The sequence below is a fragment of the Centruroides vittatus genome, unplaced genomic scaffold (assembly GCF_030686945.1).
Source record: "Centruroides vittatus isolate TY-2023 unplaced genomic scaffold, ASM3068694v2 contig_301, whole genome shotgun sequence".
NCBI classification, from domain to species: Eukaryota; Metazoa; Arthropoda; class Arachnida; order Scorpiones; family Buthidae; genus Centruroides; species Centruroides vittatus.
The window spans coordinates 481562-507747 of record NW_027121927.1 but is presented as its reverse complement, the minus strand read 5'-3'; the positions used below and the strand labels follow the sequence as shown (position 1 = coordinate 507747).

The following is a 26186-nucleotide window of genomic DNA, read 5'->3' as shown; positions in this document are numbered from 1 at the left end:
TTCCTCACATGTTTGTCCTGTCATCATATTGTCTTCCATGCAAATGTTTAATATGTAAATTGAAAACTAACAGAATTTACAAACAATGCATGAAATCTATTCTACAAAAACTGCCCAAATGTCAATTTGTAACAGACCATTCATAATTTTTGCTAAATGTTATTAAAAGTCATAGTATTTATTACAACATATTTAGTGAATATTCACATTTAATAAACACTAATATTAAAATGTATTTTTATTTTATTTTTCTGCCTATTTCAGTGACCCTTAAAGGAGGAAGTGATCCTACTGATATTAATTTTTCTTATGAAAATGAAAATTAAGTCTCTCAACATTTACAATTGAAAAATAATTTAAATTTCCATATTTTTTATTTTACTTCACTTTCAAAAAAATCATGTTTAGTAATACATGTTCTGCATTCATTTTCACTAGTTTGCTTATCTATAACTTCTCAAAAAAATTTTTTTTTATAACTACATGTTACAAGTACTTGATATACTCAATTATGTATATACCATAATTTCGGGTGGATAACTCACAGGTTATCTGGTTTGAAAAGTAATCTGAAAAGGAGTGTAGGTTATATGTTGATTTTAAATTCCAATCACAATTTAAAATTGATTGGTGACCACTAGACTGACAATTATCTACACAAGAAATGATAACTTGTGATAATTTATAAATCCTGTTTAAATGGTTACAATATTTTGAAAATATTTTAAACAAAATTAAATATAATTATAATTTTTGAACTAAATTTAATAATTATTAATTAATGTTAGTATAACAGTGTAATGAAATTGTACATTTTGGCATGAGAACATTTCAGCACAAGTAAAACTTTCTGCATTAATTCACCATTATCATTTGATGATAATATCACTTAATGTCAATATTAAGTGATATTATCATCAAATGCCTGTAAGCTCGCACAGGTAGTGTTGCCAATATCAAATGCAACTACATAAAGGGCATTCTTCATTTATGGAAATGTAAAAGAAAAACTGCAAAGCCAAATTTCTCAGAAACTGCTATAACCAATAATAAGTGTTTATTTTTAATTAGCAACTAATAGGTTCACTTGTGATACCTTCCAGCCCTGTGATAAAATGCTCAAAAACTAATTTTACCAGTATGATCACAAGCAAAATACTGCTGATGCATGATCTTGTATTTAGTGTAATGAGTGAGGCTTGTTTATAAAAGTGTAGGGTCAAGATGAAAATAAAGTTAATGTGTATGCTCAATGAAAATGCCTGTTTCTCTGGACTGTAAAAAGACTAATATTTTTCAGATATGCATTTCAACTGAAGCAAAACTATTTAGAGGGAACTTGTTTCAATTTTTACAGAAAACTGTTAGATTTAGGGGAAATTTCAGGTCTGTTTAGGGGTTTTCACAACAGAAGGTTGGCAATTAGTGTGGTGGAGTCAGAGCTGGAGTCATTGGAATTGGACTTTTGGGCAAAGTTGGAATTGGTAAAATTATTTAGACTATGGTGACTTCAACCTCAAAGTATTATTAGTAATGTGTGAAGTAAGAAAAATACTTTTTAATTAATTAGTATCTAAAAAAATTTCTTAGAAAACAGACACTTCAATAAATTAATATGATATTAACCCATAAAAGCCAATTCATAGCAAAATGTTGTGTGTGTAAGGAACTGAGTCCGAGCGTTATTTTTATTTTATTATTATTTTTCGTTTTATTATATTTTGTTTGGGGCTTATATTTAGTTAGGACGAAGTCTCTTATTAGTAACCAAAGAAGATAATAAATCAACTCACGAAAGAACAAGCGCCATAGGAAAAAATCACATGCACTTGCACTGCCCAGCAGAAATAAACAGTCTGCAGAAAAAATGGAGGGGGAAATCCCCACACTCACTAGAAAAGAAATACTTACTAAACCATCATAAAACATCCCAGAAAATTGTGCTAAATGCTTTGTAAACGGTTTATAAGATTTTGTTGGAGAATTGAAGCTGTCAGAATAAAATTTGATGTTAGAAAAACTAAGTATGTAAATAAGGGGAGTAACCTAGCTGAATTGTGATGTCACCTCACAGCATAAAACCAGCACGCTAACCAAAGACGATCAAGGTGATTCCTGGTGAGGTGTACTACTGAGTGAAAAATTCGAGGCTAAGTCCAGATTGAGAATTAGGTGATCCAAGGTGTTTAAAGAGGAATTCGATTTGACGATAGCGAAAGGATTGAGGAAACAGGTTCCTAGTATAGTGAGGTGACGGATAGATGTTTAGTTTGTAAGAGATTTTGTTCATAGTTCTTAAGTATTTGATTTGTCGAATTTTCAAAGGGGAATTAAGATTAAGTTAAGCTAAGTAGCTGAGTTTTATTGTCGGGTTGACTTGTTGATTTTCGTTAATAAATTTTGTTTTGGATTATAGACAATTGTACATAGTTAAATTTGATTTACTAATTAAATATATTTGAAACTTTTGCTTTGACTTGATATTTGTCATTATTCTTACTAATTTTTTTGGTGCATGTGTAAAAGCCCAGGCCTGGCAAACTAATCTTGAATCCGCGTAAAGTACCCATTAGGTTAACGGAAGTTTTACCGACCGCAGTTAGTGTCAGTTTCCTAAGATACAAAAAATAGTACTTTACATGTGTATCTCATATGACACGCTCTATATTTTCAGAAAAAGTTTTCTATTAATTTAAGGTCCACCAGTAACCAAGTGAATAAAACCATTGAACACTTGTAGTTAGTTGTGGAATTGTGCCTGGAAAGTAAAAGCTTGTGATATTGCTTTGAAGCACCAAACTTATCTTTATCAAAGTGAAGCTCTCAAGAAAAAATTTAATTTTCAAATTTTTGAGTGACATAATTCTTACTTGATGCAATATTTTTTTACATCTCAGATGTTCTACTTTGGATATCAATTGTCTTTTTGACTAATTAATTTCTTCACTGCCCCTCTATTGGTTTTGAATTATTTATGATTATAGCTTTGATAACATAATTTAGTCTTAAAACAATCAATAAAAAACAATGAAAAAAAGTAAAACCAAGATCAGAATCTAACTGCAACAAACAAAGAGAAAGAGAAAACTGAAAAATGTAATTAATAGAATTGTTTCGGTTTATTATTCACTGGTTTGTTCTTAGGGTCTGACAAGATGATTGATTCAACATGATTAATTTATTTTTTCTAAATTTCATATTTTAAAATTCAACAGTATACATCAGTTTAGTCAACTGTCACATCAGTAGTAAATTAACTGTTCACATTGTAGCTGGAGTGGGAGAAACTATTTTATGAACCAATTTTTTATGTCATTCATCAAATTATTTTTTGTTTTATTATATTTAATGTTGTTTTCTTGAAAATAATTAAATTTAAATCAATTTTTCATAATTAAATAATAAAAGTGAAATTCTTTTGGTTATTAAAGATGTAGTGTGCTTCTTTATGTACTTGAAAGTTTTTCCAAGATAAATTTGTTATATCCATTTTTTGATTGTCACCATCAATTTTAGTACAACTTTTTATAGAAAAATTTTATATAAAAATATTCAGATACTCAGTGGTATCTTTCTTATAAAAGGAATCGTAGTGTGAAATTTTAAAAAAGGGCAAGGTTGGAGTCGGACTCAGAGTTGACACTGTAAATTTGCCAGAGCTGGACTTCTTGTTTACTGACTTCACCACACTGTTAGCAACACTGGTGTAAAAATGAGTCATCACAAAACAACAAAGTAGATTGAACTAGACCCATTATAGTATCAATCAGCGTATTTAAATTTTTAAATATTTTGTGAATTTAAAAACTCTGTGTTAGATAAGCAAAATTATAAATTTGAGAGAACTCCTAATAATCTAATATCAATAAAATATGTTTTTAAAATATTTTAATTTTTTTGAATCACTCAAAATTAAACTTTACACCATCAATTTGAATGCAGATGTTAATGAACTAGTCTAAAATTATAACAAAATGCAAAAATTTATAAATTATAATTTAAATGGCATTGTTTATCATTTTTCAATTTTCATTTTAATAATTTTGATTGTGTAACAAAATAATTCATTTTTAATTAAATTTTCTTTCAATTGATTAATATAAAATCCAGAAAATTTATTGAATTTGTAACTTTTTAATAAATTAAAATTTTTGTAACACATTACATTATTTAATAATGAATAACAATAAAAAATAATTTCTTTTTTCTTTCCATGGAAGCTGTACAGTTTTACAGTTGTAAATTAATAACAGGCTAAATTATTTTAAATCTTATGAATTCAGCAATTCTAAAAAGTTTTTTTTTTTTAATTAACAATTTAAGTAATTAAAAATTTCAGTTTTCAAAGTGTGTCAGGTAAATAAATACCTGACACACTTTACAAACTCATTCTTATACATAGCTCTTACAATATACAATAACACATTAAGTAATATTAATATCAAACGATAACAGTAAATTAATGGAGAAAGTTTGTGTGTGCTAAAACTTACTAGCCCAATTAATAGTCAAACTAATGCCCTAATAATCCAGAAATTAATATAATTATTATAGAATATTTGAGCTTGATTGTTTATATATATATACTGTATATCTCGGCGGATAAGACGACCCTCAGATAAGACAATGTATAAATTTTTGTTGAAGTTTTATAGTTTTAGCATATATCTGTCCTATAAGACGACCCCCCCCAAACTATCAAAGGCCTATGAATTTAGTTTAGATCAGCAATCATTATCTGAATAATAATACTGTATAGCTTACATGGAATTATGTCCTATTTGTAATTTTTTGAATAAACAAATTTTATTTTCTTGCATCCAGTGATTTTTGCAAACATTTGCACTAATCCGGGCATTTGGGTAATGACCTTGACTATTTACAAAAATATCCTATGGGCTATTCCATTTTGTGCACATACCCTACTCTCTTTTAGTAAATAATTACGGTTTGTCTGTCTTTTTATAATGGTTTTAATTTATATAAATTTCAATCTAATGTTTTTGTATCTGTCCTATAAGATGACCCCGGATTTCCGGGGCCATTTTTTATGGTTCAACTATCGTCTTATCCGCCGAGATATACAGTATATATATCTACAATGATTTGTTAACAGAAATGAAACAGAAAAAGCAATATTTTAATACTTGAGATGACAATTTCTAAACTGCACACCAGTAATTATCTTGCTTTCAACAACTTTGAAGATATGGGGTATAGGAAGGTTTTATTTTCTGCAGGGTATATGCTGTCATGAGTTATCTGCCCGAAATTACAGTAATATGTATGTATTTAGATATGTATGTAGCTGTGAACATAACAAACATATATAAACATACAAAAGCACAAACATAGCTACATAAAAACACATTCAAAATTTTGTAAACAAACCTGTACATATACAGCTATACACAAAATATGAGATTTGGCATTGTTTGAAAAACTGACTACTTTTAAATTGTTCTAAAAATTTTTAGATTAGATACATTGGAATGAAAAGGTTAAGTATAATACTTAAGCTAGGAGCAGTAGCAGCCTGTAAGAATTTGTAGTGGTGGGCTGCAGCAATAAAAGTAAAACAAATCAATACAAACTAAAAAAATTATATCATTAATAAAACTAAAAAATATATATGTATAATTTATTTACGATAAATAAATTAATAAACACTTAAGAATGGTGATAATAAAACAGAAACTTTAATTTTATACCAGAAAGACTGCAGCCCTGCAGCCCTTATGGACAAGCTGCCACTGGCTAGGAGTTAAAGTAATAACTCAGCCATTTAACCTTAAATTGGAATATGTATGCAAAAATGATGTTGTGTCTTAATGAAATAGTGTCTTGTCTTTCCTTACATCTTGCTTGAAGGCATATTCCATTATTACCACATGGAGTATGCTTACAAATTACTAAAAACTGAATTTATGTATCTCCCAAATATTAAAAGTAATAAACTATTACTGTCAACTAATTTGCAGTATTTTCTACATCTTTAAGTAGAATTAATATACTATATAAAGATTTAGAAAGTGATCATAATTATGAGACTTATGAAAAGAATGACAGCTTAGTATTATTAATTAAAATAACCTTTTGTAAATTAATAATACAAAAATTAAATAAATGTTTGTGCTTTAATTTTTTGCAATTTATGTATCAATGATCAAATGATAAAGTTGGATTAATTCAACTTTGGTCCAAGTTATGTAATAGCTGTATAATTAATTAGCCAAGTTCTAACTCAACAGTTAATCTGACTCTATCATTTGATTATTAGAATAATTCAGGCTTGGTTTTCTATATAAATTTATATATCATATAAACTATATGATATGTATATAAAAATATACAAATATTCATTTAACTCACAATAAAAAATATCCAAAAGAACATTTTCATTAAAAAATTTTTTAAAGACTAAGACTTAAACTCATATTTTTAATGCTGCACAAATTTTCTTTCTACATAAATTGCAATGTTTCTAACTCTCAGAAATTACAAAAATTTTTCAAAGCTTATTTTCAGAAGAAATTTTATTATAATTATCTTTAAATTTGAATTTAATAATAGAAAAAAATGATATGACTAAGATAATTGTAAGAGACAGTAATCAAAAATGCAATTACACTATTTACTATTATCCAAAACTTTTAATTAAAAATTTTAGATAAATATTAAATAGTTATTCCTAACATTCATTTGCATGTATGTTTTACAATAGTTAGTTTGAAATATAAGAAGTCAGTAATCAGAATCCAAACAGACATTTACCAAAACTTTAGCAAGAAAATTTCTAACATAAAACATTTTTCAATGAAACCCTTGTATACATTCAGACACTTGTTCCAATGATCTACAAGCTTCTGAAAACATGCAGCTCAAAAGTTTCTTGATTGCTGTTGGAGTAACTGCAGTATGTGTTTCTGTATCTCTTTACTACTTGAAAAATGTTTGTGAATCAAGTATTCTTCTAAAGATCCAAAAGTTGCTAATTGCTTAGTTTTAGATCTGGACTACATGACTATTTTTTCAGATCTCTAAGAATACTTAAGTAAAGAATGTTTTTCTAGCAATGAAGAGATTCAAGAACATAACTTTCAGTGACTCCAACAGTAAACAAAAATCTTTTGTGCAGCATGATTTCAGAAGGTTGTAGAACATTGGAACAAGTACTTAAATGTTTATAGAGATATTTTTTGGAAAATTAATATTCTATGTTAGAAATCTTGTTTATGTTTTGATAAATGCTTGATTGTAACTTAAATACTGACTTTCCTGCATATTATAAAATAAATATACTTAGTTTAATGATTAAAGGTATTTGTAATTATTCCAAATTTAAAGTAAAACAATAAATTGTAAAATTATACATAAATAATATATTTAAGAAACAAAATTTTTTTAAATTTTTAATAAATTAGGTTTAAGAACTGTTTGATTTTCTAATAAAATGTAAAAGTAATATAATATCAATAAAAAAATCCTGAAACTTAATATCAAATATTTATATTCACTGTATATCAAAAATTTCCAAGTTAGAATTAGGCTAATTAAATTAATTACTGTTTCTTAAATTTAAATTATAGGCAGATATATTATTATTTAATAATAAAAATAATAATAATTTACATAAACGTCACAAAACCTGATACATTTGTAAAACCAAACAACCACTGGATAACATCAGGCTACTTTTCTGTAATTATATTTAATTAATTTTTAAATAATTTGTCACTAGAGGAAGGCATTAGGTACCATCTCTTATGAAATTTAATAATCATTAAATAATTTAGAATATTCAGGAAGGAAAGAATTGGCCCGAAGCAGGACTCAAACTCACAACTCCCACTCACTGTGCAGATGAGTTGCCAGTTATGTTATCCAAGCCTCCAGTCCAATCTCCTCTTCCTGACATATTTAAATATGATATAACCATCCTCGATAACTTACGGTGCCAACAGGGAACACTTTCAGTGCTCTCCATTGCTCAACGTTGGTGTGGTATGTACACACACATAAACAAACATCACGAAACCCAAATTAATTAAATATAATCGCAGAAAAGTATCCCAATATAATCCAATGGTTGTTTGGCTTTAATAATAATTTAATTTAATTACTCTTTAATATTAAAAGTTTTAATATGTCTAAAAAATTTACTTTGTAATTAATGAATTTTAATAGTTTAAAAGTTTACAAGTAGCAACATGCTTAAATATAATTCAAACTAATTCAAATTCAAGAATAATTAATTTAATCAATCAAATTTTAACATAGAAATTTTTGATATAACAATTAGTATTTGGTAAGATGTACAGTACATTTTGCATCATTACATTACAGTATATAAAGTACTGTACATACAACATATATACTTTATATATATTCATATATATATATATATATATACGAATATATTTTTTAAATGAATTTACTCCATCTAGCAAATCTAATATTTAAGAAAGTAAAATTTCTACATTCCTCAGAACAGAATTTTCTAGTGACTTTTTAAATCATATTTTCAGTATTACTAATGTAAAAATTTAACTATCAAATTAAATGTATTAAAAGAAAGTTAATAATAAAAAAGATGCTTTTAAAAATAAAAGAATTCATTTAAATGCTGTTATATCTTACATAGTTTTCAAATGAACAGTCTTTAATCAGTGACAAATGTTCATTGTTATCAAATAGGAATACACAATAAAATATCAATTCTCTACTCATAATTTATACTGATGTTAAATTATAAAGTGTATATACAGTTATACAGTATATATATAATTAATAATAGTAATATTTGAAAATTTAAATTAAATAGATTAATGATTAATAAATTATACTACTTAAAATTAATATTAAACTACTCAAATTTTGCAGGAAAAATATTACAATTTGGTAAGATAAAAATTATTTCATAATTTACAACTTAAATATTAATTAAATTTTAGTAAATAATTAAATAATCAATGTCTGTGCTTTAAAAATCTCTTCTGTTTGTTAACAGTAAAAATAAATGATTTAACAAATTATTTATCTTAACTATATACACACATACACAAATGTGTGCATATACGTACTGTACATGTGTGTGCACGCCCGTATAGTGTGTGAAGACAGGGAGAAAATACTCTTTAATAAATAAAAGAAAAATGTTTTTGAAAGATTTATCATTTCATTGTCAGATCTAGTTGGTTTAAAAGCAACAATTGAATCACAACATTCCAAAACAGATATTTTGTTTAGGCACAAGGAGCACAATTTGTGTAGTTAGGAGTTATAAATATTTACTGTAAACAGATATGGGTGACTTGTTCTATGCTTATTTAAAACAAATAATAAAAATACAAAAATTTATTTTTATTATTGGTTTTATAAAACACGTTACCAATTAGACCAATTGTAACACTTAAATCTACCAATGATAAATCTTACAAAAACATTTATCTTTCACCTACTAAAAGGTTTTTTTCTGTCTTTTCAAAAATTTTGAGTGTATGTTTTATATTTATCATGAAACATTACAAAAAATTTTTATAAATTTTCTATTTTAACCATTAATTTAGTTGAAGTTAGCAAATAAACATTAATAAGTTAAAATTTGATTCCATTTATAGACATTTATATTAGCTAGAAATGTAATATAAATAGTCTAGAAATTCAAAATATATAAGACAAATAGTTTATAACTATTATTAAAGTACAATATATTCTTTTCATTGAACTCCAATATAAGATAATTAGTTTATCTTAGAGTGCTATTAAAAAATATTTATTCTTAAACAATTTGCAGAAAGCAAAATTTATTTTAGTTAAAAATTAATAATTTACTTCAAATATGTAAAAATCATATGCTGTTGAAAAATAGTTTTTTGTAAATTCTCAGTAAATAAAATTTAAAAATTGAATTATATTTAATTCAATTTTTAAAATTTAAATTTTATCATGAGAAATTATTTACTAAAATCTGATTAATATTGTCAATTATGATTAACTTTTAAAAATCATAAAAACTAAAAATTTGATGAATTAATGAAATAATTAGTTCATTCATTAAGAAAGTAATAAATTAAAAATCATAATAAGTAAAATATTTTTCAAGGTTTTTAGTTCAAAACTAAAACATTTAATTATTGCAATATTTTTACTCTGCAGATTATTTTTATTTAGATGGTTAAGTAAAGGTTTCTTACTCATATTTTGGAAGTTTCGGAGGAACTGTTGATTCAGCAAATACACTAGTTGCTTTAGCATCAAATACCAAACTCTGCACCAGATCTTTATCACCTTAATTGAAAAAATATATACATTAATTTAATAGAAATATGTATACACAAATGTTTTGTGTGATGTAATTAACTATTATAATAAAATTTGTAATATAATCTATTTTATCATAGTTAATTTGTAGCATTTTGGTACTACAATACTATCAGAAAAAATTTCTTAAAAATTATGCATTATTTTAATTTTTTATTTTAAACAAATGATTATTTTTATAACTAAATTCAATAAATTATTATTAAATGGCACTTAACATCAAAATAATTCATAAATAAAGTGGAAGACTTTTTTTTGATGTCAAATAATTCTGAAGCAATAAAATACAAAAATCATATATTACGCAAATACTTTCAATTATCATATAAAATTTGAAGAAAATATTATCTTAAATACACAAAAGATAATTCAAAAACTATTATATAAATATGCATATAAAAATTAAATAAAATACTTAAATAATAAATGTGATATATGTGTTAAAATTCTGACAAGATATAGAAATATTTTATGCTCAAAGGAAATACTTAGAAAACTAAAAATGCAAGAAAAGATAATTAATATTACACTTTTACAATAAAGCTTGCCATTAGAGACATCTTCTGTAATCAAGTGTTTGATAAAGCAAAACTCAATGTTGTGGGAAATCTAAAGTTGGATAATTATATAGATTCATATCCAAAAGGTGCTTCAATGAAAATAGCAAGTTTGAAGTTTTACATGACTGGAGTAACTGCATTTCAGCTTAAGCTGGTTCAAAAAACAGTTTTAGTTAGTTAGTTTGGATAATTGTATTTACTTAGTTCAATATGTTTTTGATGTTTCACCATATAGCTGATTAATACCCTTGAAGTTTCTCTAATATAGAAAGTGTAGTGTCAATTTTGCCATTATTAAGTAGGATTTTATACACCTCCATTTTTCCAATAAATCATAAGTATCCTTGTTCTAATCACAGTGACTAGATCATCTTTCTTACCTTTATCATTACAAAGTGCCTTTGTAGAGACAGCTGAGAATGTATGGAAAGAGTAATAAAGTTAATTAAATAGATATCTTAACTTTATAGAAACCTGGATAAAAATAAAAATTTCATGAAATACCCAACCACAGTTTCCTTGCATAGTAGAGATGTGAAATAAAGAACATAATATGTTAAATTTGACTCAAATTTTGACAACTGTTTGCTATTTGGTAGAAAGAAGCAAGTACCCAAGCTTACTGAAAGTCAATGTAATTGAAAGGAAATACAAAACAGAAGAAAAACAGTGAAAAAGAAAAGGAATAAGCATATAGCATAAGAAAGTTAAACTCAGTAGCATACAAGAAAGAAATTAGGTCTTTTTTCTGCTACTTTCAAAATTGCACTACTATTGATTTCTTGGGAATTATAAATTATTAAATAATCATCTACATATCTTAAACATAACACTATACCTGGAGTTTTTAGTATTTCCTCAAATTTAATCATAACTAATTCTGAGAAGAATATATATATAAGAATATTAAGTTTGATATTGAAGAAGAGTGCAGGAAGAAATTAAATTTCTTGGATATCACAATCCTAAATGAGCCCACCAGATACTTTTGAAAAAAATTGTAATATTAAAAAACAATATATTTCCGCTCAAACTACCCAATGAAAACTGAAATGAATGCATACATTATAGATTTAAAAAAAATTTTTAATAGAACCATATACAAACAAGATATAATACAAGGAATAACAAAAGTTAATAAAAAATATTTATTAAATAATTACCCAAGCCCTAAAATTGAAGAAATGGTACAATCACTTCCTTCTTCAGAAGTATGATGTAAAAAATATTTACCAGGAAGCAGCCTACACCAAATTACCTTACATGAAAAATATTTTCGAAAAATTCTTAAATAAAATGTGGAAATTTAATTTATGTATAGTCCCTCATTACTCAATAAAGTAAAAAGTGTATTCCACAATAAGATTAGTACAAAAACTAAAAAATAAAAAACAGATTATGCAGATATCATTTATAGTTTACAATGCACATGCCAACCCTCATATTATTACATAAGACAGACAGGCAGAATCCTAGGTAAAAGATTAAAAGAACATAATGCTGCTATATGCTTAAACATAAACAACCACCATGGTACCATCACACAGAACAGACAGATTGAACCATTGATAAAAACCAAATTAAAATTTTCCATTGTGAAAAGGCCATATACAAAAAGAAATTTAAAGAACACGTAGCAATCAAGAATAGTTTACATAAAGGAAATCTGCTAAACACATGTGAAGGGATACAAATTACCAAGAGGTAGTATGACATCATCTCTTGATGGTAGGTAAGTCAGGAAGCTGTAAATCTGTAGGCCACAAGATAGTTACACTTTAACACAACATGAAGTTCACTTTTAAAATCTTACAGCCTATTACAAAAGAAGAAAACATCCGTGATCTAATGTTCTGTATCAATCCATATTGTTTGCTGTATGTATTGGTAAAATATGTTCCATATCATGTTTGAGTACTTTTGTTTTTAAGAAGACAGCTGATTCAATGCAAAGTAAGATATTATTATTACATTCAGTTTTATTGTCATTTTTATGTTTAATTAATTTTATACTAGCTCTTAATTTTAGTTACTGATGAGGAACTGTAAAATGTAAGTCGGTCCAAAATGCATCTAGTTATGTATGTAATCAACCAAAATAAACATAATTAAACCATAGTTTTGCATTGTTGAATTACTAGTAGAGTTCTTATATACCTGCAGATATGGGATTACAGAATTCCCGAAAAATTTTATAATTTGAATATAGCTGGTATCCCAACAAGAAAGGAAATCATCTTCAGAATTTATTCAAGAATTTCTAGATAAAATTGATTGGGTAGCTATATCTTGATATCAAGATTTAAATGAAGGCTTTATTAAAAGACAAATTCTAAGATTAAATTTAAATTTATCTATAAGGTATCAAACTTTACTGGAGTAATTAATCAATGGCTTGCTTAGATTAAATGTATTATAATGGAAAGTAGAGTTGTTAAATATCAAGAATTATCCAAATAATTTTTATAGTGATTTAACTATGGAATTTTTCTTCATTCCGTTTATATAAAGACAGCTGATTGTTCTAAAAATTTGTAAATTTCTTTTATAAAAGTAAACATATTTTTAAAAAAACATTTTAAATTAATCAATTAATTTTTAAAAAAATACATTAAAAAATTAGTTCTTACAATTGACGTATTATAAATTGGTGGTCTCACTCCTGTAGATCTCCATCGAATTTGCTGATATTCTAATACTTCTTTAATAAAATTTCTAATTATGTCTTCAGGAGATACATAAGGTTCTTTAGTTTCTGGACGATCTTCACAGTACACCCTAATATAAACATCTCATCAGTAGAGCTACTAAAACATCAAAAAATTAACTAATATTTATATTTTATAAAAATAAAATTTAAAAAATTTAACCATATAACTACTTACACAAATTAATAAACTTAATTGTTTTAACACACACAAAAAAAAAATATAAACAAAAAATCAAAAGGTCCAAGCACTTTTAACTTCAATGGTCATCATCAGGGATGCTTGTTTCAGATCCAGAAGAACCAAAAAGGGTGGATAAACTCAAAAATTAAAAACATTTAAATAATTATAAATATCTTTTATTAACATGTGAAGATGATTGTATTATAGATGGTCTGATAAACCATATTTGCCATCATTATTTAAAAACATTTTGAAGTTTGAACAAATAAATTTTAACTTTTTTCATGCTAATAGGGAGTGCTTAAGCCTTTGTAGCCCCTACATGTTTGTGTGTATAATTTCATTGCTGTAAAGACCAATACATTAGATTACAATTAAAATAATGTTCCACAGTAACAAAGTAATAAATTAAATAAATTGATGTATTGTGCTATCAATCCAATAGCCAAATTATCTTGAACAACACCTTAAATACTTTTTTCAGCAGAACTTTACTTTATTTCATCAAACACTGTTGACGTTTTTTCATAAGTCTGTGTCAGGTTTAACAAGAAGATTCAAACTTTCATAGTTCAATTAAGTTCAAACTGATGTTCTAATATTTAAAAAAAAAAAAAACAAATTGAAATAAGATTTGGAATGGAATAGCTGTGTATCTAAACTAAGGTAACCAGACATCCCACTTTTGGTGAGACAGTCCCGATTTTTAACAATTTGTCCTGCATCCCATGGCATTTTAAAAAAGTCTCAAGTTTTGGAAAGATTAAGCTTTGTCAATTATGTGTCATAAACTTATATCTTATGTTTAAGGTTCATAAAGATCATTTTGTATCACACATATCAGTACCAAGATGTGTGTGAGCATTGGAAATAAAGAATGCTGCACCGACAAAACCCTCTGTTTTTGTGGCAAAGACCAACAGAAAATGGTTTGGGGTGTGCAACTGCAACAACAGAGCAGTGCGTGTTCATAGGCTGTCCAAACGAGCAAACATTTTGTTTGTTGCAAGTTACATGAATGCATTTTTTCTACTGTAAATAAAATGTGGACATTTGATAAATCACAATTAAGTGTTCAATGTAAGACTTTGAAAGCCTTACTATGTGTAAAATATAATTTAACAAATTCTTGCAAAAACTTTCATGACATTTTAAACAATGACAGCAATCTACTAAAAAAATTCAATCAACTGAGTAATATGCAAAAGAATAAAGAGGTTTTAAAGATTTATAATAGTATATATATTTATTATATTTGTAAATTTTACATTCGTTGAAATTAAAAAAATGTAATACAATACAATTTTGCATTCTTTGATGATAAAATTTTGTTCCTCTATAATAATTTTTTTCAACAAGACAACCCCGTCAATTTTGTCCTGCTTAACCAATGTTAAAATCTGGTCATCTTAATCTAAATTTGATATTAAACATAATACAGTGGTGCCTCATATAACATACGCCTCGAATAATGGACGCTGCGAACAACGGACTTTCTGTTTGGCTGTTACATGACTCGAGCAATGGACTGGCTGCGAACAACAGACTTTCCGTTCGGCAGTTACGTGAGGCAATCAATGGACCGATGTTCCATCTTGAAAAATGTTAAAGTGGCTTATTCAGAATTACTTGTGGCATAATTAAAGTTAATCTGTGTTTGAAAAGATTTTAGTAACACCCAGATATCATCCTGATATTATTTCTTCTAATCTGTGTAATATAAACCTTCAAATTTTGCAAGGCATATCATTTTCTTTCTGCATCTCCTCTAGAGATTTATGAATTTGCTATTGATAATACATACTACATGTAGACACTGCCAACTAAGCTGAGGGGGCTTAGTCACCTGAAACCCTTTGTAACTACAATTCTGATTCTATCTAATTAATTTAAAATAAATCAAAGTAATATAATAAAATACAATAAAAATAAAATGTTACAAGATTCTAAATGGCATAAAAATATTCAACATCCATTTCCAAGACATGACTATGAAATTTGAGTCTCTATAGTTTATTCAGTGTTCTGTTCAGGCTTTTTTTGCTAAATGGACAGCCAGATGATTTTCCTGGCTGTAATAAGCTTTATGAAAACTATACATAAATATACACGTGTTTAAGCAAAAAACAGTTATGACTTTTTCATATTCCTTGAGTTCAAGTAAGCGTTTTAGAGTGGAATGTAGAGCTGGAGTTCAGAGCAATGGACCAATAGGTTTTGGATTAGAGATGAAACAGACCCAGATCTTAGATAATTTTGATCACTCCAGTCTTTTTTTATTAATATTTTTTTTACATTTAGCAAGCGTATTATTGTGCAATGACCATTAGTTAATTATTAATTATTTTTACATCAACCTTTAATTTGACAATTGGTAATGCTGTGGTCTCTTTCTGCTTATGCACATTAGTGCATCATTACTATTTATGCATCAACTGTTAATTTGAATGCAGTGTGAATGTGAATGATGACATACTTGGTAAAGTGTAATAAAAAGTGAAATATTTAATACTTAAATAAGTTATATTACAACTGGTATTTTATGTATTTATAATATATAAGATTGTAATATGTATGTATGGATAATATATTAGTTCTCTTGTGGCCTTGTTTTAATCAAAATGGGTGAAATTAATTATGGTAATGATGTGAACAAAGAAAAAAATTAAAACTGCCCTCCATGAATGATAATCGATTTACAAAGGAGGATTTGAATAACATTTTCACATTTGAATCTGAAAATAATAATAAAAACTCAGCAACATGCAAGGTGGATAAGGAAATGAATGGAGAACTCAAACAATGCAACTTTAATGTCAAGATTAGCAAAACAAGCAGTACGGTAAAAAATGTAATCTTTGGCAGCATGTTAAAAATCATAATCTAGAAATTTATGAAGCTCTGATTAAAGTAAAGATTGCTGCAACAAATCAATGCTTTGATTCTGAAGAAAATAGTATTTGCAGAAAAGATCTAATAAGAAATCCAAAATGGACCAATTGAAAATTGATTCATATTTTAATACATCATCAAGTGATTGCAGTCACCATGGACGCTGACACTTTTTGTGAAGGTTTTGTGAAAATGGTTTAATTGAAAGAAACACTCCTCACTATATTCGGACACAAATGTGAGAATTCAACCAATTAAGGGAGTATTTTAAGTAATAATTAATTATTTAAAGCAATATTTTAATTCAATTCCTGAGGAAAGGGTGAACAAAAGGTCAAATGGATAAAGAATGACAAAGTGGAAAAACCCACACACATCCTATTTCTCCCAATTTCTTGATAGATAAAAATCGATCAAATATCCCTCTAAATTGACATTGATTACTCAGGTTGTAACCTGATGTTAGTCACAAAGGCAATTAATCTTGATAACAACTGTCAAACAAATGAAATTATGAGATAAAATGAGTAACAATACTGGATAGAAAGTGTCAATAATTTATCGAAAGGTCCAATTTCTGACAACCCATATAAACAAAACCCAGACCCAGATCGAACATAGAACACATTACATCATAAATGATGTAATGTGTTCTAAGTTTCATCAGACAGTTCTCATGCAAAACATGTATAAAAAGGGGTCACACCTGATTGTCCGGGCAGACAACAATGGCAGACATCGGTGGACATTACGAGATGCCATATACAGCACAAATGTCCCCAGAGTATAAAGGACTCCACCCTCCAATACTTATCTTGCCAAATTCATCTCTTCCCGATGCCCCAGCCTTAGATTGCCAACATCCAGCTGACATCGCATAGAAGCATCTAGGAGCTATGAAATGTCATCACGAGGTACTATCTTAGAACAGTTAATGTAAACTCATACCAGTTTATGTAAACTCAGTCCATTAGTTGTTAAGTAGTTATAACATGTAACTGCCCCTATGTATTTAACCTCTTTATGTTTATATTAAGTTTGTTTCTGGTTTCATGCATAAAGATCATCTTCCGTTTCTATAAGCTTGTGTAATAAAGCATAAGCCTGTCTTCTTGTAGATCTAATGGCTTTGTTAAGGCAGAGTTCTTTGAGTTTTGGTAACAATGACTCACAACCTCTTGGGAGGCGTATCCGATAAATGGACATAGGAAATGCATTATACGGAGCAAGAAAAAAGTACGAATTTCTCTCACAATACTGCATCAATAATGCATTTCCTATGTCCATTTATCAGATATGCCTCCCAAGAGATTGTGAGTCATTGTTACCAAAACTCAAAGAACTCTGCCTTAACAAAGCCATTAGATCTACAAGAAGACAGGCTTATGCTTTATTACACAAGCTTATAGAAATGGAAGATGATCTTTATGCAAGGAAACCAGAAATTTTAAAAGATGTCAACGAAAGAATAATTAAATTTGTTGTTTTGTTAATCTGTTGACCTGTCATTACTCAAAACCTATAGACTTACTCACCACACTCCTCACTCGATTTTTGCCCTGCTAGCTATTCATTGACAACCATGAATGGAATTTACCATTCTGTAGCCAGTAAGTGGGAATAAGGTTCATCACCAAACCTCCTCGGTTCTCACAAAAGTTCCAAAAAATTGCAGATAAAATGGATCAACAATCTGAAATTTTAACAGGATGTGACATTGTTCATCATTTGGTTATCAGCACACATGACTCTGGTTATGTTGATCTCAAAGAAACATTAGAAGAAAAATTGTACTACTCAAAGATGACACAGTAACACATAGAAACAAATTTTCTCACAGTCAATGTGCAGTTTTACAAAAAAAAATAAAGTTGTTATAAAAACACTGGATATTGTTGATACTGAAGGATGGAATAATTATTTGTATATGAAAACCAGGTTAAATCCATTTTAGAAAAATTTGGTATCCGTGAAACACAGGTTTTGAGTATCTGCATCAACAATGCAGCAAATATTACATGTGCCATAAAAAAATTCAATGACACTGGATCTGTTTCTAATTCTAATGGTACAAACCAATGTGGTAGAGTTGGTAAACAAATAGTCTGGCTCCAATTTCGACAAATTTTAAATGTGTAATTTCGACTCTGACCTATCTATTTTTTAAATGTCGCACTACAATTCTTTTTATAAGGAAGATACCACTAGGTATCTGAATAATTTTATCTAAAATTTCTCTATAAAAAGTTGTATTAAAATTGATGATGAGAATGATTTTTATTAGTTAATTATTTAAAAATTGATTTAAATTTAATCATTTTAAAGAAAAGATTTAAATACAATAAATATAAAAAAACAATGATTTGATTAATGAATTACATAATAAATTATCACCTAAATTTTCAAAATAAATAATCACCTAAAGCACCGGGTTGAATCACTAACACCTCCAAAAACCTTTAACCGGTGAAAGTCTGCTCAAAGTCCCTCAGCAAACATTTTCAAACACCTCACTGTGCCCTTTCTCAAGCTATCTTCTCTTCTTAAAACGATTTTTGAATTATCGAACACCTATTTCTGTGATGCACATGCCAACCGAAAATTCAAAACGTTTGAATAGCTTCCGTAGAAACTCCAAACAAATAAAACTTCAACCGAAACACTTAAAAAAATGCTCTACAATTCCTTTAAAAAACAATCATGTGAGCCAATCTATGCCAATGTAATACAATGCCAATTTTAGAAATTTTTAAAAATTTCGCCACCATTCTTTTATATCAGCATGGAATTGCTCATGTGATTGTTTTTTAAAAGAATGGTGGAGAAATTTTTTAAAATTTCTAAAATTGGCACCGTATTACATCGGCTCACGTGATTGTTTTTTAAAGGAATTGTAGAGCATTTTTAAGTGGTTTTTGGAGGTGTTAAATAGTTTGCAAAATAGTTTCTTACTCTGGATACTATGAGAATAGTTGATTTCTAACCAATGGTTGACTAAACTCAAGTATATTGTAGAATTTTAAAATATGAATTTTGGAAAAAATATACCAGTCATCTTGAACTGATGCATACAATCTTTCCCTAAGAAATTAAACCAGTAAATAATAAACTGGATCAATTACATTTTGCAGTTTTTTGCTTCCTCCTTTAGTTTGTTGCAGTTAGATTCTGATCTTGATTTTAGTTTTACATTGCATTTCAAGCAACCCTACAGATATATATAAACACACACACAATCAGTCCTCAACTAACAATCAATTAGTTGCACTTGCTAATGACAAAGTTATTAGACGTTAAATGTTATATTATAAGAAGTAATGAACACTGTAAAACATTTTATACATTAATAACACTGATAATTTTATTCATGTTTCACTACAGCTTAGGTTTACATCATGTTGAAAAACTGAAACATAATTAATTTATATTTAAAAAGGTATATATATATATAGTTTTGGAAAACTTTCAAAAGAAAAGTTACTTCAAAATAATGAATATAATAAAATACACCAATCTTTTCAACAGTCCTTTTTTAAATTACATACACCTTTTAAAATATATTTTAATCAATCTCCTGGAATTTACAAAACTAACTTTCTGTGAAGTTGCTTGATCAAAATAATCATTCTAATTTCAATTTTTTAATAAGATTAAAGTGAATTAATAATAAATTAAGAAAAATTAACGATTGAAAAATCAATTCCACTGAATATTGCAATACTCCTTCATTATGATTTTTAGTTACTGATATTTTAAATATAATTGACTATCTGTGTGTTTGTAAATCTTTGTTAATGAAATACCATAATAAATTAAAATATTAAACCTTAATTTGAAGTTGAACAGACCTAAACAGCATTTCTGTATTGTATTGTGGTACACATGCAGTGACTGACTAGAATTTATGTCTAGGTACTGTACAGTACAGTACAGTACATATGAAATAGTATATAGGCTTAAGTGCAATCTTGGAAATCATACTCCATTATCATCATTATTTTTCTGTTCAAACTGTGCCACTTTCACTTATGACAAATGTAAACTGAAATGGAATGGAACTCTGTTGTAAGTCAGGGACTGTATATACAGGGGTGTCTACAACGAAACACCCTAATTTTATATGCTTATAACAATTCAGAAGATGAAACAGTTTTAGGTCATTGATGTATGTATGTGGGGTTGTGCATTACTTAAAATTACCATCAGAATTTTTTACAATACATTTCTATCATCAGGAGATACACTGTTAGCTGTTTCTGCAAAAATAACATCACTGAAGGAAAATGCTCAGGTTGTTATGTGGTTTGTTGTGTTTAAATCCATTGTTGTGGTGCAAAGGAACTTTTTGTCATGTTTATCAGAAAATAGCATCAGATGCCAAGAAGAAAAAGCACAGTAAAAGAAGTTTCTGCAGAGTGGAAGCATGCTGAAACAGCATGGAGACAACACCACCTTCTAAAAACCATAAAATATCTCCAGCAGAAAATTTCTTTAATAAACTATAATATGGACAAATGTTTTTCTATCTTTCAAGGTTCTTTAGAAGGTGTTGAATATTTCTTCAAGCCTGGTAAAGATTTTAGAGCATGGAGGCAGACTGAAATATGTCTATGAAGCTATAGTTGAGAACATCTGCCAACCATTGGTTTGAAGTCAGTTCAATGAGCTTCCCACAAACTAAATTTCATATGCAACTGCATATAAAGTTCTACACAAACCTCCTCAACTACAGCTTCAGAGATACATTTCCAGCTGCCTCCTTACTATTTTAGCATGCTTCCAGTCTCCAGAAACTTTTTGTACCATGCTTTCATCTTCTTGTTACTTTCTGATAAGCATGACAAAAGTTCTTTTGCACCACAACAATAGATTTAAACTCAACAAACTACAAAATAACCTGAGACATCACCATAGTGGCACCATTTTTGTAGAAACAACCAACAGCATGCTTCCTTGTGACAGAAATAATTTGTAAAAAATTTTGGTGGTCATTTTAACTTATACACAACACCAAATACACCACTGGCCTGAAATTATTTCATTTGCTGAACTATTATAAACATTCAAATTTAGGACATTTCATTGTAGATACCCTGTATCTTTATTAAATTTTATTTAATATACATAACTAATTTACCATTCTGGATGAACACGCCAGTTAGTTCCTCGAAAATATTGAGACCCTACAAAAAAACATAAGGTTAAAATAAATGATAATTTCACATTAACTTAAATTTCAATGAGTTTATTATTTAAAAGTTTTTAAGTATTAAAAGTTATTAAAAATATTAAAACAATTTTAAAAATTATATAATTACTATAATTTCCTTCAAAAACCTTACAGGTTCAAAAATAAATTTGAAAGCAGGAATGGGTTATACAACTACACTCATTATCTGTTGATCTTAAATTGCAATCACTAACTTCAATTATCTTTTCCATTGTCTAAACTTACAAACATCTTTAAAAGATACAAAAGTAACCTTTACATGTTGCTAAACCATTCATAACCATTAATGTTATCAAGTGTTGCCCAAAATACTTGATTGTTCTTTCTACATTAACAGTCTGTCCCCATTTTTATGGTGGCAACCCAATGATATAGGTTAAGTCACCTTGGTTTGTTAAATACAATACATTTCTTCAGATAGAGTTAGTGTGTAATGACTTGATAACTATTTATATCAACTTAAAAACTTTAAATAATGTAATAATAAAATAATTAAAAAATTTATGAAAAGTGCATGTCTATTTTTCAAGAAAAATTATGAAATGTTATAGTGAAATGCTTGGTCCTGAAGAAATTTGGCAGATTATTCCCAGGGCCAGCATTACAACAAGGGCTAACTGGGCATTTGCCCAGGGCAGCAAATGGCAAGGGTGGCAAATTTTCATAAATTTTTATGAGTGAAAATAATGAACAGTGAAAATATCATAGTAATGTAAGTGAAATTAAACTATTTTAATTTTATTTAAAATAGTTTAATTTCACTTACTAATAGGTATGGCATTTTAAAACAATTTTTTTTTCATTTTATGTAAGGAGATAAGGAGTGTCAAATGCATGTCTTGCCCCAGATGCATAGACCCTAGCAGTAGCCCTAATTATGCCATATGGCCTTCTCAACTAAATGAGCTTAAATTAGAGAACACAATTAAGTCTGAATTTTTTAATATGAAACAATATCCAATACAAATAACTAATATACATTTTATAACAACAGTTCATATTTCTAATAATTTGTTTTTCGAGGGAATAATTTTCTAGCTATTATGACATATACTACTTATTTTTAAACATGTCCTGAAGATCAAAGAAAAGTGACAATTTATAAATTTAAAATTATGATAGACACAGTTTCAAAAAAATGAAAAAAATAATTCTTTGTAAATTAACAAGCACTGCTTGTCATTGCACAGCATAAAATGTAATGACACAGAGTGCTGATCTGTTTTTAGCACAGTGCATTGAAATAACAAGAAAAAAAATACTATTACAATTTAGGTCACCTGTTTTCTCTCATAAACCATGTATTTTTTTTCTGAAAGATGATAATCCAATGCAAAACAACTTTTATTGCAGAGCATAATATCCTTATTTCTAGACAGACAGTAATTTTTTCAGAAGTTCTGAATAATTTTTTTGATTTTGTTTTTACTTTTATAGTACTTCATGTCTCACAGAAATTACATGATTGCCAAAGGGTTAAGGTAGTTACTAGATTTGTAATCAATTACATTAAGTCATTAACATATAACAACTATGTACTGGAAGTAGAATAAGTTAAATAAACTAAAACGAAAACAACACCTTTTTACAAGATTCCAGCAACAAATTTAATCGTATAAAAACGTTTTCAACTGATTTGATCAGCCTTCTTCAGTTAAATAAACTACACCTTTATCAATCCAGCAAAATTTAATAAAATAATAACGTTTTCAATCATTTTTAACAATCTTCCTCAGTTACAAAAAAACAGAACATTAAATATAGAACATAAAATGTGTTCAGAATAAATATAAAAAAACCCCTTTACTGCAACTGGAGAAACTCATTCCGGATATTGAGCTCATCATAAACCCTTTGTCCCAGAAAGTACCGATCAATCAGTACCCTGGATTGTTAAGCAAAACTTCAAGGGTACCGGTTTGTCGTTACTCTGGTAAATAACGATTTTTGTAAAATTTATTGACAACAGATGTCAGCACTTGATGGAATCGTCTTGTCTATCATGTTTCACATATTTTTGTCCAGGTGGTGTTTTGTTGACTTTGTGGCCTTCAGTTCTGATATTTTATATATTTTTTATTTTAATCGAAAATATCAGCAAATGTTACATGTATTGGTACTGGTAATCATATATTTATTACAAAAATATATAATCTCGTTCGATATGAAGTAAATAAAGTATATTAGTTCATTATATTAGTTGATAGCAGAATAAAATTTTGATTTCAAACAAATGTTTGATATAATGTGCAATAATTTCACAACAAATAAACGTACATGCATAAGTATTATATTGAATTGTACAAAACAATATTCTACGTCTTTCTGGCTCAGTGCCAGCAAACAACTAGGTAACTAGACAATGTTAATTTTCACAAAATGTTACAAATTATCAAGTTTATGTGTCAGTTCTGATATATATTATTTTTTTCTTATAAATTTTTCTAATAAAATGTATTGAAAAATATTGCATTTAAAACTAAAGATATTAATAAATATATGTGATTTTTTTCGTATAGATATAATGATAATTTGATTTTTGGTGAATTTTTAAAATAATATTGCCTGGCTGGCCTATATTGCCTTAGGAGGAATCACAAAATAAACATAAACAAGATGTCCGGGGAAAAGAGTTAAGGATATGAATAGCACAGATCAAGATTATATTCATTGGAAAACCAGATTCTGCATGGCAAAAGAGAAGAACGATAACTTAGATGCAAGACGTTTGAACCTTAACTTAAAGAAATCATGCCAATGGTTACAGCACAATAATATGATACTCGTGAGAGCAGGTAAATCAAAAGGGGTGGTACTTCTAAAACATTCTACTTACAACGAGAAACTAAATGAATATGTTATGGGCACAGAATGCCAACCTGCACCTGCCGATTTTTTTGGATACTTTACAACAGAGTATTAGGAGATTCATCTCTACCGCTTTAGCACAGCTTTTGCACATGCAAAATGCCACAGTCCTCGCTCCAAGAATACCTAGAATATTTGCATTTGCCAAGACATACAAACCAGGTAACCAGCTACGTCCTGTCATTGAAAAATAAGGCTCTCCAACGTTCTTGATTGAAAAGCAGCTAGTCAACTTCTTCCATGCTAGGGATTAGCTACATCCCTTTTCTATTTCCAACTCACTGCAGCTGGTGGAGAGTCTCAGATACATTTCTCTTACGGACAATGAATATATGACCGTATTGAACTATAAATCCTTGTACCTTTCGATAAAATTACCTTCTTGTTTTTGTGCCTTAAGGGATTTTTATTTACCAATATAGAAAATGCACCATGTTATCATGCTCATATTCTGGAACTAGTGCATTTGTTATACATCTTTCTTTGTGTTTGAAGGAAATGTTTTCTTACAAGGAAGAGGCATACCTATGATCCTACATCTGCAATCCTTTGCAAATTAGTATTGTGTCAACCTGAAAATACCATCCTACCCGAATTTCACAAACAAATCATTTTGTATGCTATGTACGTTGATGACATTTTCATACTTTGGCAAAATACCTAACCTGCAACATTTCTTAAACAAGATCAACAATAACCCTTATGGTTTAACACTATAGCTTGACCAAAAGAGCAATACCAATGTTAACTTCCTGGACATTTCCAACACATGCAACCAAGGGGAGATCTGGACCGACATATACTGTAAACCCTGCTTTCAGCCCATTATTATCCCATGCCAATTCATTGACCCCAAGCACATCAAGATGACATCTTTCAGGGCATGGATTAAACGTGCTTATACACATTGCACAAGCTTGTATGATATGAAGAGGGAGCTGGAGTACATTCTTAAGATAGCCCTACAACACAGATACCACAGGGAAAAGATAGAGGGTCTTATTACATCCTTATAATCCAGAGCATGGCATTCTCACATGGTGGACAGTACAAAAAGAATAGTGCTTAATTACATTCCGTTTTTAAACAAGATACATAGATGAACTGCCAGGTCTACTAATTTTCGCATTGTATACTGACGTAATCCCACTGTTTTCAAACTTTTAAGAAACGATAAAAAGAAAGAGGATCAGAATTCAACAATGAATTGGAATTATATATTCAGTGCCTTTACATGACCAATGTTTCAATTCCAAGCTTCTTTATGTGGGTGCAATGATGCGCAGTTTAAAACAAAAGCTCAAGGAGCAAAAATATACAACCAGTAAGAACCTTGACAACACTGCGCTGGCATCATACGCAAGACAGCAGGATGTTAACGTCCAATGGGATCAAGCAACAATTATAAAAACAATGACAAAT

At 28.2% G+C, this 26186-nt stretch overlaps 2 protein-coding genes across 2 annotated transcripts in view; both read right to left on the bottom strand.

The window, feature by feature from the left end:
- Nucleotides 1-10284, bottom strand: part of LOC136972729 (voltage-dependent calcium channel subunit alpha-2/delta-3-like) — a 154067-nt gene extending 143783 nt beyond the window's left edge. The window contains exon 1 of the mRNA XM_067267336.1: nt 10197-10284. The gene's annotated coding sequence lies outside the window, so the exon portion shown is untranslated. The remainder of the gene's footprint in view (nt 1-10196) is intronic.
- Nucleotides 10285-13356: 3072 nt separating this feature from the next.
- Nucleotides 13357-26186, bottom strand: part of LOC136972708 (voltage-dependent calcium channel subunit alpha-2/delta-3-like) — a 185847-nt gene continuing 173017 nt past the window's right edge. Inside the window, exons 25-27 of the mRNA XM_067267315.1 lie at nt 21804-21849; nt 13514-13661; nt 13357-13407 (exon numbers count right to left, since the gene is read on the bottom strand). Of these exons, the coding sequence (XP_067123416.1) occupies nt 13357-13407; nt 13514-13661; nt 21804-21849 (245 nt within the window). The remainder of the gene's footprint in view (nt 13408-13513; nt 13662-21803; nt 21850-26186) is intronic.